Source organism: Bufo gargarizans, chromosome 2, assembly GCF_014858855.1.
Source record: "Bufo gargarizans isolate SCDJY-AF-19 chromosome 2, ASM1485885v1, whole genome shotgun sequence".
Lineage (NCBI taxonomy): Eukaryota > Metazoa > Chordata > Amphibia > Anura > Bufonidae > Bufo > Bufo gargarizans.
This window is the reverse complement of record NC_058081.1, coordinates 54,091,827-54,113,687: the sequence shown is the minus strand read 5'-3', so window position 1 is coordinate 54,113,687 and position 21,861 is coordinate 54,091,827. Positions and strand designations below refer to the sequence as shown.

Below are 21,861 nucleotides of genomic sequence, written 5' to 3'. Positions count from 1 at the left end.
GTAATGCTGACACAGATACTACACTACTCACTCAGAGCACTGTACTACTGACACAGATACTGCACCACTCAGAGCACTGTAATGCTGACACAGATACTGCACCACTCACTCAGAGCATTGTACTACTGACACAGAGACTGTACCACTCACTCAGAGCACTGTACTACTGACACAGATACCGCACCACTCACTCAGAGCACTGTACTACTGACACAGATACTGCACCACTCACTCAGAGCACTGTACTACTGACACAGATACTGCACCACTCAGAGCACTGTACTACTGACACAGATACTGCACCACTCACTCAGAGCATTGTACTACTGACACAGATACCGCACCACTCACTCAGAGCACTGTACTACTGACACAGATACTGCACCACTCAGAGCACTGTACTACTGACACAGATACTGCACCACTCACTCAGAGCATTGTACTACTGACACAGATACTGCACCACTCACTCAGAGCACTGTACTACTGACACAGATACTGCACCACTCAGAGCACTGTACTACTGACACAGATACCGCACCACTCACTCAGAGCACTGTACTACTGACACAGATACTGCACCACTCAGAGCACTGTACTACTGACACAGATACTGCACCACTCACTCAGAGCATTGTACTACTGACACAGATACTGCACCACTCACTCAGAGCACTGTACTACTGACACAGATACCGCACCGCTCACTCAGAGCACTGTACTACTGACACAGATACCACACCCCTCACTCAGAGCACTGTACTACTGACACAGATACTGCACTACTCACTCAGAGCCCTGTACTACTGACACAGATACCGCACCACTCACTCAGAGCACTGTACTACTGACACAGGTACTGCACCACTCACTCAGAGCACTGTACTACTGACACAGACACTGCACCACTCACTCAGAGCACTGTACTACTGACACATATACTGTACCACTCACTCAGAGCACTGTACTACTGACACAGAGACTGTACCACTCACTCAGAGCACTGTACTACTGACACAGATACTGCACCACTCACTCAGAGCACTGTACTACTGACACAGATACCGCAGCACTCACTCAGAGCACTGTACTACTGACACAGATACTGTACCACTCACTCAGAGCACTGTACTACTGACACAGATACCGTACCACTCACTCAGAGCACTGTACTACTGACACAGATACCGTACTACTCACTCAGAGCACTGTACTACTGACACAGAGACTGCACCACTCACTCAGAGCACTGTACTACTGACACAGATACCGGACCACTCACTCAGAGCACTGTACTACTGACACAGATACCGCACCACTCACTCAGAGCACTGTACTACTGACACAGATACTGCACCACTCACTGAGAGCACTGTACTACTGACACAGAGACTGCACCCCTCACTCAGAGCACTGTACTACTGACACAGATACTGCACCACTCACTAAGAGCACTGTACTACTGACACAGATACTGCACTACTCACTCAGAGCACTGTACTACTGACACAGATACCACACCACTCACTCAGAGCATTGTACTACTGACACAGATACCACACCCCTCACTCAGAGCACTGTACTACTGACACAGATACTGCACCACTCACTCAGAGCACTGTACTACTGACACAGATACTGCACCACTCACTCAGAGCACTGTACTACTGACACAGATACCGCACCACTCACTCAGAGCACTGTACTACTGACACAGATACCGGACCACTCACTCAGAGCACTGTACTACTGACACAGATACTGCACCACTCACTCAGAGCACTGTACTACTGACACAGATACTGCACCACTCACTCAGAGCATTGTACTACTGACACAGATACCACACCCCTCACTCAGAGCACTGTACTACTGACACAGATACTGCACCACTCACTCAGAGCACTGTACTACTGACACAGATACTGCACCACTCACTCAGAGCACTGCACTACTGACACAGATACTGCACCAATCACTCAGAGCACTATACTACTGACACAGATACTGCACCACTCACTCAGAGCATTGTACTACTGACACAGATACTGCACCACTCACTCAGAGCACTGTACTACTGACACAGATACTGCACCACTCACTAAGAGCACTGTACTACTGACACAGATACTGCACTACTCACTCAGAGCACTGTACTACTGACACAGATACACACCCCTCACTCAGAGCACTGTACTACTGACACAGATACTGCACCACTCACTCAGAGCACTGTACTACTGACACAGATACTGCCACTCACTCAGAGCACTGTACTACTGACACAGATACTGCACCACTCACTCAGAGCACTGTACTACTGACACAGATACTGCACCACTCACTCAGAGCACTGTACTACTGACACAGATACCGCACCACTCACTCAGAGCACTGTACTACTGACACAGATACCTGCACCACTCACTCAGAGCACTGTACTACTGACACAGATACGCACCACCACTCAGAGCACTGTACTACTGACACAGATACCGCACTACTCACTCAGAGCACTGTACTACTGACACAGATACCGCACCACTCACTCAGAGCACTGTACTACTGACACAGATACCGGCACCACTCACTCAGAGCACTGTACTACTGACACAGATACTGCACCACTCACTCAGAGCACTGTACTACTGACACAGATACTGCACCACTCACTCAGAGCACTGTACTACTGACACAGATACTGCACCACTCACTCAGAGCACTGTACTACTGACACAGATACTGCACCACCTCACTCAGAGCACTGTACTACTGACACAGATACTGCACCACTCACTCAGAGCACTGTACTACTGACACAGATACTGCACCACTCACTCAGAGCACTGTACTACTGACACAGATACTGCCCACTCACTCAGAGCACTGTACTACTGACACAGATACTGCACCACTCACTCAGAGCACTTGTACTACTGACACAGATACTGCACCCTCACTCAGAGCACTTGTACTACTGACACAGATACTGCACCACTCACTAAGAGCACTGTACTACTGACACAGATACTGCACTACTCACTCAGAGCACTGTACTACTGACACAGATATGCACCACTCACTCAGAGCACTGTACTACTGACACAGATACTGCACCACTCACTCAGAGCACTGTACTACTGACACAGATACTGCACCCACTCACTCAGAGCACTGTACTACTGACACAGATACTGCACCACTCACTCAGAGCACTGTACTACTGACACAGATACTGCACCACTCACTCAGAGCACTGTACTACTGACACAGATACCTGCACACTCACTAAGAGCACTGTACTACTGACACAGATACTGCACCACACTCAGAGCACTGTACTACTACACAGATACGCACCACTCACTCAGAGCACTGTACTACTGACACAGATACCTGCACCACTCACTCAGAGCACTGTACTAGCTGATACAGATACTGCACTACTCACTCAGAGCACTGTACTACTGACACAGATACCGCACCACTCACTCAGAGCACTGTACTACTGACACAGATACCGCACCACTCACTCAGAGCACTGTACTACTGACACAGATACTGCACCACTCACTCAGAGCACTGTACTACTGACACAGATACTGCACCACTCACTCAGAGCACTGTACTACTGACACATATACTGCACCACTCACTCAGAGCACTGTACTACTGACACAGATACCGCACCACTCACTCAGAGCACTGTACTACTGACACAGATACCACACCCCTCACTCAGAGCACTGTACTACTGACACAGATACTGCACCACTCACTCAGAGCACTGTACTACTGACACAGATACTGCACCACTCAGAGCACTGTACTACTGACACAGATACCGTACTACTCACTCAGAGCACTGTACTACTGACACAGATACTGCACCACTCACTCAGAGCACTGTACTACTGACACAGATACTGCACCACTCAGAGCACTGTACTACTGACACAGATACTGCACCACTCACTCAGAGCATTGTACTACTGACACAGAGACTGTACCACTCACTCAGAGCACTGTACTACTGACACAGATACCGCACCACTCACTCAGAGCACTGTACTACTGACACAGATACCGCACCACTCAGAGCACTGTACTACTGACACAGATACCGTACTACTCACTCAGAGCACTGTACTACTGACACAGATACCGCACCACTCAGAGCACTGCACTACTGACACAGATACCGTACTACTCACTCAGAGCACTGTACTACTGACACAGATACCGCACCACTCACTCAGAGCACTGTACTACTGACACAGATACCGCACCACTCAGAGCACTGTACTACTGACACAGATACCGTACTTCTCACTCAGAGCACTGTACTACTGACACAGATACGCACTACTCACTCAGAGCACGTACTACTGACAAGATACTGCACCACTCACTCAGATCACTGTACTACTGACACAGATACTGCACCTACTCACTCAGAGGCACTGTACTACTGGCACAGATACTGCACCACTCACTCAGAGCACTGTACTACTGACACAGATACTGCACCACTCACTCAGAGCACTGTACTACTGACACAGATACTGCACCACTCACTCAGAGCACTGTACTACTGACACAGATACTGCACCACTCACTCAGAGCACTGTACTACTGACACAGATACTGCACTACTCACTCAGAGCACTGTACTACTGACACAGATACTGCACCACTCACTCAGAGCACTGTACTACTGACACAGATACTGCACCACTCACTCAGAGCACTGTACTACTGACACAGATACTGCACACTCACTCAGAGCACTGTACTACTGACACAGATACTGCACCACTCACTCAGAGCACTGTACTACTGACACAGATACTGCACCACTCACTCAGAGCACTGTACTACTGACACAGATACTGCACCACTCACTCAGAGCACTGCACTACTGACACAGATACCTGCCCACTCACTCAGAGCACTGTACTACTGACACAGATACTGCACTACTCACTCAGAGCACTGTAGCTACTGACACAGATACTGTACCACTCACTCAGAGCACTGTACTACTGACACAGATACTGCACCACTCACTCAGAGCACTGTACTACTGACACAGATACTGTACCACTCACTCAGAGCACTGTACTACTGACACAGATACTGCACCACTCACTCAGAGCACTGTACTACTGACACAGATACTGCACCACTCACTCAGAGCACTGTACTACTGACACAGAGACTGCACTACTCACTCAGAGCACTGTACTACTGACACAGATACTGCACTACTCACTCAGAGCACTGTACTACTGACACAGATACTGCACCACTTACTCAGAGCACTGTACTACTGACACAGATACTGCACCACTCACTCAGAGCACTGTACTACTGACACAGAGACACAGATTACTGCACCACTCACTCAGAGCACTGTACTACTGACACAGATACCGCCACTCCTCAGAGCACTGTACTACTGACACAGAGTATCGCACACCCCACTCACTCAGAGCACTGTACTACGACACAGATACTGCACCACTCACTCAGAGCACTGTACTACTGACACAGATACCGCCACTCACTCAGAGCACTGTACTACTGACACAGATACTGCACACTCACTCAGAGCACTGTACTACTGACACAGATACTGCACCACTCACTCAGGGCACTGTACTACTGACACAGAGACTGCACTACTCACTCAGAGCACTGTACTACTGACACAGATACTGCACCACTTCACTCAGAGCACTGTACTACTGACACAGATACTGCACCACTCACTCAGAGCACTGTACTACTGACACAGATACTGCACCACTCACTCAGAGCACTGTACTACTGACACAGATACTGCACCACTCACTCAGAGCACTGTACTACTGACACAGATACTGCACCACTCACTCAGAGCACTGTACTACTGACACAGATACCGTACCACTTACTCAGAGCACTGTACTACTGACACAGAGGACTGCACCCTCACTCAGAGCACTGTACTACTGACACAGATACTGCACCACTCACTCAGAGCACTGTACTACTGACACAGATACTGCCCACCACTCAGAGCACTGTACTACTGACACAGATACCGCACCACTCACTCAAGAGCACTGTACTACTGACACAGAGACTGCACCACTCACTCAGAGCACTGTACTACTGACACAGAGACTGCACCACTCACTCAGAGCACTGTACTACTGACACAGATACCGCACCACTCACTCAGAGCACTGTACTACTGACACAGATACCTGCACCACTCACTCAGAGCACTGTACTACTGACACAGATACGCACCACTCACTCAGAGCACTGTACTACTGACACAGATACTGCACCACTCACTCAGAGCACTGTACTACTGACACAGATACTGCACCACTCACTCAGAGCACTGTACTACTGACACAGATACTGCACCACTCACTCAGAGCACTGTACTACTGACACAGATACTGCACCACTCACTCAGAGCACTGTACTACTGACACAGATACCGCACCACTCACTCAGAGCACTGTACTACTGACACAGATACTGCACCACTCACTCAGAGCACTGTACTACTGACACAGATACCGTACCACTCACTCAGAGCACTGTACTACTGACACAGATACGCACCCCTCACTCAGAGCACTGTACTACTGACACAGATACTGCACCACTCACTCAGAGCACTGTAAAAAAAACTACTGACACAGATACTGCACCACTCACTCAGAGCACTGTACTACTGACACAGATACTGCACCACTCACTCAGAGCACTGTACTACTGACACAGATACTGCACCACTCACTCAGAGCACTGTACTACTGACACAGATACTGCACCACTCACTCAGAGCACTGTACTACTGACACAGATACCGCACCACTCACTCAGAGCACTGTACTACTGACACAGATACCTGCACCACTCACTCAGAGCACTGTACTACTGACACAGATACTGCACCACTCACTCAGAGCACTGTACTACTGACACAGATACCTGCACCACTCACTCAGAGCACTGTACTACTGACACAGATACCGCACCATCCTCCGAGCACTGTACTACTGACACAGCTACTGTACCATTCACTCAGAGCACTGTACTACTGACACAGATAACTGCTAGCCCCTTCACTCGAGCACTGTACTACTGACACAGATACGTACTACCTACTCAAAAGCACTGTACTACTGACACAGATACTGCACCACTCACTCAGAGCACTGTACTACTGACACAGATACCCACCCCTCACTCAGAGCACTGTACTACTGACGACAGATACTGCACCACTCACTCAGGAGCACTGTACTACTGACACAGATACTGCACCACTCACTCAGAGCACTGTCACTACTGGACACAGATACCTAGCACCCCTCACTCAGAGCACTGTACTACTGGACACAGAGACTGCCACCACCTCACATCAGAGCACTTGTACTAGTGACACAGAGACTGCACCCCTCACTCAGAGCACGGTACTACTGAACACAGATACTGCACCACTCACTCAGAGCATTGTACTAACGACACAAGATACTGCACCACGCACTCAGAGCACTGTACTACTGACACAGATACTGCACCACTCACTCAGAGCACTGTACTACTGACACAGATACTGCACCCACTCACTCAGAGCACTGTACTACTGACACAGATACCACACCCCTCACTCAGAGCACTGTACTACTGACACAGATACTGCACCACTCACTCAGAGCATTGTACTAGTGACACAGATACTGCACCACTCACTCAGAGCACTGTACTACTGACACAGAGACTGCACCACTCACTCAGAGCATTGTACTACTGACACAGATACTGCACCACTCACTCAGAGCACTGTACTACTGACACAGATACTGCACCACTCACTCAGAGCACTGTACTACTGACACAGATACTGCACCACTCACTCAGAGCACTGTTCTACTGACACAGATACCGTACCACTCACTCAGAGCACTGTACTACTGACACAGATACTGCACTACTCACTCAGAGCACTGTACTACTGACACAGATACTGCACCACTCACTCAGAGCACTTTACTACTGACACAGAGACTGCAACCACTCACTCAGAGCACTGTACTACTGACACAGAGTACTGCACCACTCACTCAGAGCACTGTACTACTGACACAGATTACAGCACCACTCACTCAGAGCACCTGTACTACTGACACAGATACTGCACCACTTCACTCAGAGCACTGTACTACTGACACAGATACCGGACTCACCTCACTCAGAGCACTGTACTACTGCCACAGATACCGCACCACTCACTCAGAGCACTGTACTACTGACAACAGATACTGCCACCACTCACTCAGAGCACTGTACTACTGACACAGATACTGCACCACTCACTCAGAGCACTGTACTACTGACACAGATACTGCACCACTCACTCAGAGCACTGCACTACTGACACAGATACTGCACCACTCACTCAGAGCACTGTACTACTGACACAGATACGCACCACTCACTCAGAGCACTGTACTACTGACAGATACCGCACCACTTCACTCAGAGCACTGTACTACTGACACAGATTACTGCACCACTCACTCAGAGCACTGTACTACTGACACAGATACTGCACACTCACTCAGAGCACTGTACTACTGACACAGATACTGCACCACTCACTCAGAGCACTGTACTACTGACACAGATACGGCACCACTCACTCAGAGCACTGTACTACTGACACAGATACCGCACCACTCACTCAGAGCACTGTACTACTGACACAGATACCGCACCACTCACTCAGAGCACTGTACTACTGACACAGATACTGCACCACTCACTCAGAGCACTGTACTACTGACACAGATACTGCACCACTCACTCAGAGCACTGTACTACTGACACAGATACCGCACCACTCACTCAGAGCACTGTACTACTGACACAGATACCGCACCACTCACTCAGAGCACTGTACTACTGACACAGATACTGCACCACTCACTCAGAGCACTGTACTACTGACACAGATACTGCACCACTCACTCAGAGCACTGTACTACTGACACAGATACTGCACCACTCACTCAGAGCACTGTACTACTGACACAGATACCGCACCACTCACTCAGAGCACTGTACTACTGACACAGATACCGCACCACTCACTCAGAGCACTGTACTACTGACACAGATACCGCACCACTCACTCAGAGCACTGTACTACTGACACAGATACTGCACCACTCACTCAGAGCACTGTACTACTGACACAGATACCTGCACCACTCACTCAGAGCACTGTACTACTGACACAGATACCGCACCACTCACTCAGAGCACTGTACTACTGACACAGATACCGCACCACTCACTCAGAGCACTGTACTACTGACACAGATACTGCACCACTCACTCAGAGCACTGTACTACTGACACAGATACTGCTACCACTCACTCAGAGCACTGTACTACTGACACAGATACCGCACCACTCACTCAGAGCACTGTACTACTGACACAGATACCGCACCACTCACTCAGAGCACTGTACTACTGACACAGATACCGCACCACTCACTCAGAGCACTGTACTGCTGACACAGATACTGCACCTACTCACTCAGAGCACTGTACTACTGACACAGATACTGCACCACTCACTCAGAGCACTGTACTACTGACACAGATACCGCACACTCACTCAGAGCACTGTACTACTGACACAGATACCGCACCACTCACTCAGAGCACTGTACTACTGACACAGATACCGCACCACTCACTCAGAGCACTGTACTACTGACACAGATACTGCACCACTCACTCAGAGCACTGTACTACTGACACAGATACTGCACCACTCACTCAGAGCACTGTACTACTGACACAGATACTGCACCACTCACTCAGAGCACTGTACTACTGACACAGATACCGGACCACTCACTCAGAGCACTGTACTACTGACAGAGATACCGCACCACTCACTCAGAGCACTGTACTACTGACACAGATACCGCACCACTCACTCAGAGCACTGTACTACTGACACAGATACCGCACCACTCACTCAGAGCACTGTACTACTGACACAGATACCGCACCACTCACTCAGAGCACTGTACTACTGACACAGATACTGCACCACTCACTCAGAGCACTGTACTACTGACACAGATACTGCACCACTCACTCAGAGCACTGTACTACTGACACAGATACTGCACCACTCACTCAGAGCACTGTACTACTGACACAGATACCGGACCACTCACTCAGAGCACTGTACTACTGACACAGATACCGCACCACTCACTCAGAGCACTGTACTACTGACACAGATACCGCACCACTCACTCAGAGCACTGTACTACTGACACAGATACCGCACCACTCACTCAGAGCACTGTACTACTGACACAGATACTGCACCACTCACTCAGAGCACTGTACTACTGACACAGATACCGCACCACTCACTCAGAGCACTGTACTACTGACACAGATACCGCACCACTCACTCAGAGCACTGTACTACTGACACAGATACTGCACCACTCACTCAGAGCACTGTACTACTGACACAGATACTGCACCACTCACTCAGAGCACTGCACTACTGACACAGATACTGTACCACTCACTCAGAGCACTGTACTACTGACACAGATACCGCACCACTCACTCAGAGCACTGTACTACTGACACAGATACCGCAACCACTCACTCAGAGCACTGTACTACTGACACAGATACCGCACCACTCACTCAGAGCACTGTACTACTGACACAGATACTGCACCACTCACTCAGAGCACTGTACTACTGACACAGATACCGCACCACTCACTCAGAGCACTGTACTACTGACACAGATACCGCACCACTCACTCAGAGCACTGTACTACTGACACAGATACTGCACCACTCACTCAGAGCACTGTACTACTGACACAGATACTGCACCACTCACTCAGAGCACTGCACTACTGACACAGATACTGTACCACTCACTCAGAGCACTGTACTACTGACACAGATACCGCACCACTCACTCAGAGCACTGTACTACTGACACAGATACCGCACCACTCACTCAGAGCACTGTACTACTGACACAGATACCGCACCACTCACTCAGAGCACTGTAATGCTGACACAGATACTGCACTACTCACTCAGAGCACTGTACTACTGACACAGATACTGCACCACTCACTCAGAGCACTGTACTACTGACACAGATACCGCACCACTCACTCAGAGCACTGTACTACTGACACAGATACCGCACCACTCACTCAGAGCACTGCACTACTGACACAGATAATGCACCACTCACTCAGAGCACTGTACTACTGACACAGATACTGCACCACTCACTCAGAGCACTGTACTACTGACACAGAGACTGCACCCCTCACTCAGAGCACTGTACTACTGACACAGATACCGGACCACTCACTCAGAGCACTGTACTACTGACAGAGATACCGCACCACTCACTCAGAGCACTGTACTACTGACACAGATACCGCACCACTCACTCAGAGCACTGTACTACTGACACAGATACCGCACCACTCACTCAGAGCACTGTACTACTGACACAGATACTGCACCACTCACTCAGAGCACTGTACTACTGACACAGATACCGCACCACTCACTCAGAGCACTGTACTACTGACACAGATACTGCACCACTCACTCAGAGCACTGTACTACTGACACAGACACTGCACCACTCACTCAGAGCACTGTACTACTGACACAGATACCGCACCACTCACTCAGAGCACTGTACTACTGACACAGAGACTGCACCACTCACTCAGAGCATTGTACTGACAGTACACAAGTATTAAATACTATGCAGAGCAATGTGTGACACTGATTCTATAGGGCCTACGGGGTTTTAGTTATGCCAATAACACTATCATAGTAGAGCAGAGAATAACAACATGGATGGCTCTCTTTTATTCCAGTGCTGGCTATACAGTAAAGCTGTGAGCTGATTGACTTCTATGGGCAAAATATTGTATTCTTTATGAATAGTCTCACTGTGTTATGGTTGATATAATCATTCTAGTTTGATTTATGACAAGGAAAAAGTTCTGTATGGACCATGGTCATAACTGGTCCATAATTTGGAGGACATCTCTCTATAGTGCATTTAACACCTTTCCAATAGAAATAAACTAATTATTACGTACACACTACTCACAAAAAGTTAGGGATATTCGGCTTGTGGGTGAAATTTCAGGATGAACCTAAAATGCACCCTAACCTTTACAGGTGAACTTAATGTGACCTTCTCTATACTTCTGAATGCACATGTCCAACTGTTTAATGTTTCAGTACTTTTTGCACAACTTGCTGTTCTATAACAAGGAGCTTAAAGGGGTATTCTCATCTTATTATTCATATCTGATAAATTAGTTTATTCCCCTGTGTACTTTTCTCTAAATATATGTCATTAAAAAAAATCGCACCGTTATTCTGGAAATGCACTTTTCTTTTTCCATTGTTTATTTTTGCTGCCCATGGATACGGCCACCGCTCGGCAGCCGCATCCATGGGCCACGCTTGCGCACTGGTTTCTATTGCGATCCTGCGGCCGGCCTCTCACTCACACTGTGAGCGCCCACGTCGCCGGCCGGCCGCGCATGCGCAGATCCATATTCTTCTCAGCCGCGTCTAATATAGTTCTGCGCATGCGCTGCCGCCCGAACAGTTCGTGCAGAGAAGTCAGTGCGGACGGACAGGTAGGTGAGTATTACCTCTATGTTCACCGCTAATTCCACCAACGATTGGGGGCTATTTGAGGCACATTGGGGGGCTGTTTGAGGCAAATAAGGGGCTGTTTGAGGTAAATGGGGGGCTGATGGAGGCATATGGCGGGATGTTGGAGGCACATGGGGGGCTGTTGGAGGCATATGGGGGGCTGTTTCAGGCAAATGGGGGGCTGATGGAGGCATATGGGGGGCTGTTGGAGGCAGATGGGGGGCTTTTTGAGGCTGATGGGGGGCTGGTTGAGGCTGATGGGGGCTGTTTGAGGCTGATCGGGGCTGATGCAGGCACTTGGGGGCTGATGCAGGCACTTGGGGGTTGATGCAGGCACTTGGGGGCTGATAGATGTAGAAGAGCTGAATATGCTACTGTTCTGCCATAGTTCTAGTGGGGAAGGCAATAGACAGATGTAGCAGAGCTGTATATATTGCGTGTCAGCATCAATGCTGGTGGAAGAGAGAAACTGATGTAGCAAAGCTGTATATGTTGCGGGTCAGCATCAATGCTAGGGGAAGAGAGAAACTGATGTAGCAGAGCTGTATATGTTGCGGGTCAGCATCAATGCTGGTGGAGGAGAGAAACTGATGTAGCAGAGCTGTATATGCAGCTGTTCTGACATAGTGCTGGTTGAAGAGATAAACAGACAGATGTAGCAGAGCTGTATATGTAACTTTTCAGACCCAATGCTAGCGGGGGAGTAGAATAAAGATGTAGCAGGGCTGTATAGGAAGCCATTCAGCCAAAGTGATGTTAGGGGACTGTAGAAGACACATGTAGCTGAGCTGTATATGCATCTATAAATATACATAGTGTAAGGTTTATACACAACTGGAGTACAGCTGTAATGGAAACAAATCTGCATCAGTGCTGGTGGGTGGGGGTTGGTCAAGCTTTTGAGCTAATGTATAATATGGAATTACAGTTTTTGATGCACAGAATGGGTTTGTAAAAGATCAGACTGAGACTTTGTGTGTAAAACTGCAGAACAGCCACGTGTTACTGTGCACTGAGCTCACGTCACATGGCTCTCTGATTCCCCATCGGGGGGAGGGGCCTTACACACACTGCAGGCTGCCAGACTGATGAGTCATACTCTTCACGTGAACTAGCACGCAAGGACTGAGTTCTCAGTGTGATGTCATAAGGAGGTGTGGCCGGCCTTCACTTAAACTGCCTAAGCCCGCCCAGCCTCAGCAGCAGAAAACCAGGAAGCGAACAGCTAGCTGGCAGCAATTGAGGATGAAGTAGCAAGATGAGAATACCCCTTTAACTGCAAAATTCACAACAGGTGTTTGATCAATGAATCGCCCAATAAATTTCCTGGTTCAAATTTAAACAGTCCTCCTCATCATGCTGTTCATATTTTGACATCATGAGACCAAGACGACACCTAACAATAGATCAACAGTACCTCGTGATTGCGAGGCTTTAAGCAGGATGTTCTGAGATGGAAGTGGCCACTGAGCTTAGAGTGTCACAGAGTGTCATCAGCAGGTTGTATCAGAGATACAGAGAGACTGGAAGAGTCACAGAAAGGCAGAGAAGTGGACGTCCTGATGACCGCTTCATTGTGAACAAGGCCCCGCGGAACCAGATGATGAATGCCACACAACTTCAGGTACATTTAAGGGAGGTGAGATGCACCACATTAGTGTGGGCTGCGTGCTAGATGACCTGAAAGCTTACCTGACCACAGGCGTCATCGTCTTAAATGGGTCAGAGAGGATCTACACTGGACGAGGGACCAGTGGGCCTCAGTGCTGGTCACTGATGAAAGCTGATTCACGCTGAGCAGAAATGATGGCCGCCGATGATGTTGGAGACGTCAAGGACAGCGCTATGCTCAGCCACTGTTGTCACCAGACGAGCCTTTGGTGGTGGTGGTGTCGCAGTGTGGGCAGGTGTGTCTAGTCAATACAGAACTGCTCTACACTGTGTGAATGCTACAGTGACAAGCCCATAGTACCTGAATAACACCATTAATCCAGTCATTGTTCCTCTGCATGAACAACACAGGCCTAATTTCATCTTCATGGAGGACAATGCGTCAGCTCATCGAGGTCGCATCATTAGGGAACGGCTGCTGGAGACTGGGGAGCCTCTAATGGAGTGGCCTGCACTTTCTCCAGACCTGTATCCCATTGAAAACCTATGGGATCAGCTGAGTCGCCGTGTAGAGGCTCATAACTCTGTACCCCAGAACCTCGATGACCTGAGGGCCGCCCTTCAAGAAGAGTGGGATGCCATGCCTCAGCGGACAATAAGTCGACTTGTGAACAGCAGAAGACGTCGTTGTCAAGCTGTAATTAATGCTCAAGGCCACGTGACGAGTTATTGAGACCCTGACATTTTGTGGCGGTATACCTACCACCGGTGGCGCCTTTTTGGTCAATAAATAGTTTGAGATGAGGAAATCACCATTACTGCTTCTACTTAAATGCCCGACTTTCATGATATAATTTCACTGGAGCGGGAACATTTTACGTTTTCCATAAATTTCACGCAAAAGCCAAATATCCCTAACTTTTTGTGAGTAGTGTATTTGTATTCTGAAGAAGCTTACCTCTATTCCACACTCTGATACATCTGTACGATAAAAATGCCAAAGAAAGGCAGACTATTGGGGTCATCTATCAAACTGGCGTAAAGTAGAACTGGCTTAGTTGCCCATAGCAACCAATCAGATTCCTCCTTTCATTTTTGACAGCTTCTTTGGAAAATGAAATGAAGAATCTGATTGGTTGCTTTGGGTAACTAAGCCAGTTCTACTTTACACCAGTTTGATAAATGACCTCATATATGGCTATAGATGCAGAACAGAACCTTATACTAGGGGTCCATGAACAGGCAAAGCCACATTCACAGAACTGGTGGAGCCGCTGTGGTCCTGTGTGGTGCCTCCCTGTGGCACGGTATTCTCTTCTCTGTATACGTCCATAATACAGCACCCAGAGCTACCTAGATTCAGTATGATACCGTAGCATCCTATAGACATGGCATTATAGATCTACACAACACATAGATGTATCATGTCCATATACTCAGGGCCGTCTCTCTGATTTAACCAGAAATGTAGGGCTGTAGTGATATTTATGGTAAAGCCTTCTATGCGGTAACTCGGGAGGACCTGTCACATTCACACACGCCACCACCATTATGCCCTGCACCTCTCACACTCATGTGGTGCCCTCACTAGAAGACAGATGTAGATGTACCTGTCATCTGTGGTGCTCTGTATGGAGCAGTATAGAGCCACCGCAGAGGGAACGTAATTCTGTCATTCATGGGAACTTACCCAGAACTCTGTAACCACGATATCTGTAATGCTTCCAAGAACCGTCACAAAATCAAATACGTTCCAAGCATCCCGGAAATAGTTCTAAAAGAAAGAGAGGATACAAAAAGTAGAACATGAGTCTCAGGATGGACCTTCACATGGCCGGAATGATGGCCATCGCTGGGTCACCCACCACTGATACCCTCTGAATAGATAAAGCTGCAATCACAGAGGAGGAAGGTGTCACCTATAGCTTATCTGCCAGTTAAAACCAGATAGTGACATATATTCTTTTTTTTAATCTCATTTTATCTTCTGATTGTAGATTTTTTTATTCGGTTTCCTGGACATGGTTATGGGGGCTGCCATCTTGTCTGAACTTGTCTTAACCCCTTAAGGACCTCTGCCGTATATATGTATGGCGGAAGTCCGGTCCCCAAACATGACGCCCACTTGGCGGGGTTTCTGCTATTTTAAATAGTAGAGATCCACGGCACATGTATGCGATCAGATGCCGTGATCAAATGTGACCACGGCATCTGATAAGTCCGGAAGTGTAAGTCGCGCGCTTCCACTCCGGTAACAGTGTTCCCCGACTGAGATCGGGGAACCAGTTACATCGCTGAAATAGCTTCAAGCTCAAGCAGGCTTCAGTGTCTATTTCAGCATTATACCAATACAGGCCACTAGGTGGCAGCATTGTATTGGTATAGTGCAAATGAAATGTTCAATGATGGCTATTTAGCGATCAATGAACACAATGGGCAATCTAATGATTGCCAGTTATTGTCACCCAAGGTGACAAAAAAAAGTAAAAAAAAAAGTTTTTACAAATATGAAAAAAATAAAAAATCCCAAAATTTCAAATCACCCACCCTTTTCCTAAAAATAAAAATACTTAACCAATAAAAAAAAACATCATGGACATCGCCGCGTGTGATAATGCATATACAATTAAAATATAACAATATTAATAGCATACGGCAAAGGGCGTAACGGGAAAAAAATAAAAAGTTGTCACTTTGGTATCACTGAAAAGAACGGATCGGCCTCACACAGCCCCGTACACATAACTACCAAAAAGTTATAGGGGTCAGAATATGATTAAAATAATTTTTTTCCTCAAAGTTTTTTTTTTTCAGTATTAAAACGCAAGAAAAATTATACAAGTGTGGCATCGTTGTAACTGTACTGACCTGGAGAATGAAGATACAGGTCAATTTTACCATATAGTGTGTTTATCAGAATTGCGTTTTTTCACCATTTGGAATTTTTTTCTCCGCTTCCTACTACATGGTATGCAACCGTAAATGGTGCCATTAGAAAGTACAACTTGTCCCGCAAAAAATGAGCCCTCATAAGGCTATGTAAATGAAAAAAATAAATGAAAATGCTAAAATTTAAAATCTCAGGGTCCTGAAGGGGTTAACAGCATTTAGAGATATGCTTTACAGCAGTCACCATGGGCCATAGACACAATGGTCAGGAGGGGACCTGATTGACTTCTATGGCAGAGTTTTCTAGGCATGCTCTGTGTAGAGGGAAGTGGTATTATGCATATATATGTATATACTGTATATGTCTTTTAATATATACATATATTTGTGGGCCCTGTAGCCCAGTATGGGCCCAAGTATGTGTGTGTATATATGTATGGATGTGCATACGTACTCCTGTTAGTTGTGTGCACATGCATATATATGTATATTGAGCTGCCCCAAGTATCTATATACTTATGTAATGTGGCCAGTAATTCCCCCCAGTTCCGGGTGCCCCCCCCAGCTGAGGAGAGGCCGACAACTGGACAATTATGTCTAGTTTCGGCCAATTCAAAGGACAGACAATCAATACAGATCCTCTGCCCTTTGATAGCATCTCTGGCAAAGGTGGAGATGCTTTACATAACATGGACAGAGGAACAAAGAGTTCCTCTGCCCCTGTGTGTCACATACCTCCGGTGCAGTAATTACAGCGCCAGAGGTATGCGGGCGCTTCACAGGCGGGAGATTCAAATCATCCGCCACCTGGAAACTTGCGCCAGGACGTACAGGCTGGTGCGCTGATGTCATATGCCAGCCCACGTGTACTCAGCTGCAGGCGTGCGCGCAGCGCTCCGCTCAAGGCGCAGAAACCCCGACACCCCCCGATAAGAGAGCCCAAGCAGCCATGCGCCAGGCTGTGCTGCGCTGTGCTAGAGAGAAGGACCCCGACCTGCCCCAAGGCAGGTAACTCCTACAGCCCTATTACCCACCCGGAAGGAAGCGCAGGCAGCGCTCAGATCCCCGGCAGCCCCAGTAGAGAGGAGAGCGCAGGGAGTGCTCAGGAAGAGGCAACACTGCGCTCAGGCCCGATCCCCCCCAGAAGAGAGTGCTGGCTGCGGTGCGCTGTGCTGCGCTCAGGAAAGAAGACCTGCCCCTGATGGAGAGCGCAGCCAGCGCTCAGGGAAGGATGGACCCAGCAGCCCCCTAGGGGGACGAGCATCCCCTGGAGTGGCTAAGTGCCTTCCAGCTCCTGCTGTCCATTTACTCCTGCCCTGACTGGACTGCCCCTGCCATAGCCTGTAGCCTTGCTAACCCTATCCCTGCTCTGTACCCTATCCCTGTGCTGCAATGATCTGGTGTTAACCCACCAACCCTGGGTTAACCCTTTTACCAGCAATCCCAGCATTTAACCCCTGTATACCCCTGCAGCCATTTACCACCCCTGGCCTGCCCTGTGTTCCCCAGCCTGCATGTATATTAACCCTTGCAGTGCCAGTATCGTGTTTCCCAGTAGGGACAGAATGTATAGCCAGGTTGGGTGGGTTGCTGCTAAGTAACGTGTGTGTAAGTGTATGTTTAGGTAGAGTGTGGGGGGGGGGGGGAATTGGGTATTGTCTTTAGAGTAGTTAGATGTATTGTGTAGTGTTGTTATTGTAGTGCTATTACTGTACTGTGGTGTGTGCGTCTATATGTATATATATTTATAACCATTGATATATAAATATATATAGATATCACGTGTTAGTAGACTGTAGACGTGTTATTGTGTTAATAAATATCCTTTATTGTTCATAATACAGGGTATAGTCTTTTATGGTTGCCGCCGTAAGTCGCATGAAGTTCAGTAATTAGGTAAAGCAACAGGGATAGTTTTATTTAAGATATTAATAGGCGGCGTCATCACTAGACGACTAACGCCTATTTATGAATATAAAGGATTGATATTAACCAAAATATTAATAATTAGGAATTAATATTTCCTTTAACCCTCTATGACCTGTGCAGAGGTCAGGAGGGAGCAGATGAGCTGTGATATCACCTATTGTGATTGGTGGATCTCTTGTTTGATGATATTTGTCTTTGTAATCCAGAGTGTGGTGTTAATGAGATGACTGCTGAAATGTCTGCTCTACAGACCAAAAAGTGATGCCTATTTATTATTAGGCTTAGTGGCCAGTGTGAAAAGTGCAGGAATTTAGATTTTTTTTGCGAGGCCGGTTGGGTGGACTGCCAAATACTCTGAAATGCCTTTGGAGGAGAAATGAACATTCATTGCACGGGCAACAGCTCTGGTAGACATTCCTGCAGGCAGCATGCCAATTGTACGCTCCCTCAAACGTCGCGACATCTGTGGCATTGTGCTGTGTGATCAAACTGCACATTTCAGAGTGGCGTTTTATTGTGGGCAGTCTAAGGCAAACCTGTGCAATATTCATGCTGTCTAATCAGCACCTTGATATGCCACACCTGTGAGGTGGGAGGGATTATCTCGGCAAAGGAGAAGTGCTCACTAACACAGATTTAGGCCTAGTTCACACGAACGTATGGCTTTTAGGCCCCTTTCACACGGGCGAGTATTCCGCGCGGGTATAATGCGTGAGGTGAACGCATTGCACCCGTATTGAATCCTGACCCATTCATTTCTATGGGGCTGTGCACAAGAGCTGTGATTTTCACGCATCACTTGTGCGTTGCGTGAAAATCGCAGCATGCTCTATATTCAGCGTTTTTCACGCAACGCAGGCCCCATAGAAGTGAATGGGGCCGCGTGACGCAAGTGCGGTGCATTTTTCACGCATGGTTGCTAGGTGACGATCAGGATGGAGACCCGATCATTATTATTTTCCCTTATAACATGGTTATAAGGGAAAATAATAGCATTCTTAATACAGAATGCTAAGTAAATTAGTGATGGAGGGGTTAAAAAAATAAAATAAAAATTAACTCACCGAGTCCACTTGATCGCGTAGTTGCGGATCTCTGTCTTCTTCTGTAATGTTGAGCTGCCGGCGAAGGACCTGTGGTGATGTCACATCACATGGTCCAATCACATGGTCCCTCACCATGGTGATGAACCATGTGATGAGCACATTGACGTCACCACAGGTCTTTTGCCAGGTCCTGAAGATAGAACAGAGACCGGCAGCTATGGAGCAGGTTTTTTTTTTTTAACCCCTCCATCCCTAATTTACTTTGCATTCTGTATTAAGAAATAAGAATGCTATTATCTTCCCTTATAACCATGTTATAAGGGAAAATAATAAAATCTACACAACACCGATCCCAAACCTGAACTTCAGTGATGAAGTCCGGGTTTGGGTCTGGGTACCAAACATGTTGATTTTTCTCACGCGCGTGCAAAACGCCTTATCGGGCTCTCACACGCCAGGCTCGTGTGAAAGAGGCCTTATAGTTTTTTGTGGTCCGTTTTTCACGGATTCATTGTTCCGTTTTTGAGTTCCGGTGTGTTTTCGTTTCCTTTCTGTTTTTCCGTTCCGTTTTTCCGTATACCATGTACAGTATACAGTAATTACATAGAAAAAATTGGGCTGGGCATAACATTTTCAATAGATGGTTCAGCAAAAACGGAACAGCTACGGAAGACATATGGATGCATTTCGGTATGTGTTCCGTTTTTTTTTACTTGAATGGAGCCACGGAAAGTGATTTGCGGGCAATAATAGGACATGTTCTATCTTTCAAAGTTTTCCGTTTTTAATGCGGAACCATTGAAATGAATGGTTCCGTATATAGACCGTATATGGAACACAAAAAAACGGCCCGTACACTTGCAAAAAAAACGTTCGTGTGAACTAGGCCTTAGACAGATTTGTGAACAATATTTGAGAATAATGGGTCTTTTGTGTATGTAGAAAATGATCTTTGAGTTCAGCTCATGCAAAATGGGAGCAAAACCAAAAGTCTTGTGTTTATATTTTTGTTCAGTGTAGATAATGACATGCAAAATTACTAAAAACTAAGATCTTCCAAAAATTATTTCAAATATTTGAAACATAAAAAACTTTTAAACAACAGACATAGTCCCTTTAAGTGCTCTATTTTAAAGGGCATCTGTCAGCAGGTTTGTACCTATGACACTGGCTGACCTGTTACGTGTGCGCTTGGCAGCTGATGGTATCTGTGTTGGTCCCATGTACATATGTGCCCGCATTGCTGAGAAAAATGATGTTTAATATAGGCAAATGAGCCTCTAGGAGCAATGGGGGCGTTGCTCTCTCTATAATTGCATTTTGATTGACAGGTCCAGGCAGTGTAAACATGATCTCGCCAGGCCCTGACTTCTCCGAAAGTCTTACGCTGTGCTGTGCGCTTCAGTATCTGGCTTAGGCGCAGTACAGGAAAAGTGCACGGCGCAGAAGTCAGGGCCAGGCGAGATCATGTTTACACTGCCTGGACCTGTCAGTCAAAGCGCAGAGAAATCAGAGCCTCTAGGTGGAACAGCAATGCCCCCATTACTCCTAAAGGCTCATATATTAAAATGAAAATGGGGCCAACACAGATGCCTTCAGC

General features: G+C 47.4%; 1 protein-coding gene across 1 annotated transcript in view; it reads right to left on the bottom strand.

Moving 5' to 3' along the window:
- CACNA1A (calcium voltage-gated channel subunit alpha1 A) overlaps positions 1 to 21,861 on the bottom strand; it is a 204,225-nt gene that overhangs the window by 88,816 nt on the left and 93,548 nt on the right. Inside the window, exon 31 of the mRNA XM_044282909.1 lies at positions 16,088 to 16,171. Within this exon, the coding sequence (XP_044138844.1) occupies positions 16,088 to 16,171 (84 nt within the window). The remainder of the gene's footprint in view (positions 1 to 16,087; positions 16,172 to 21,861) is intronic.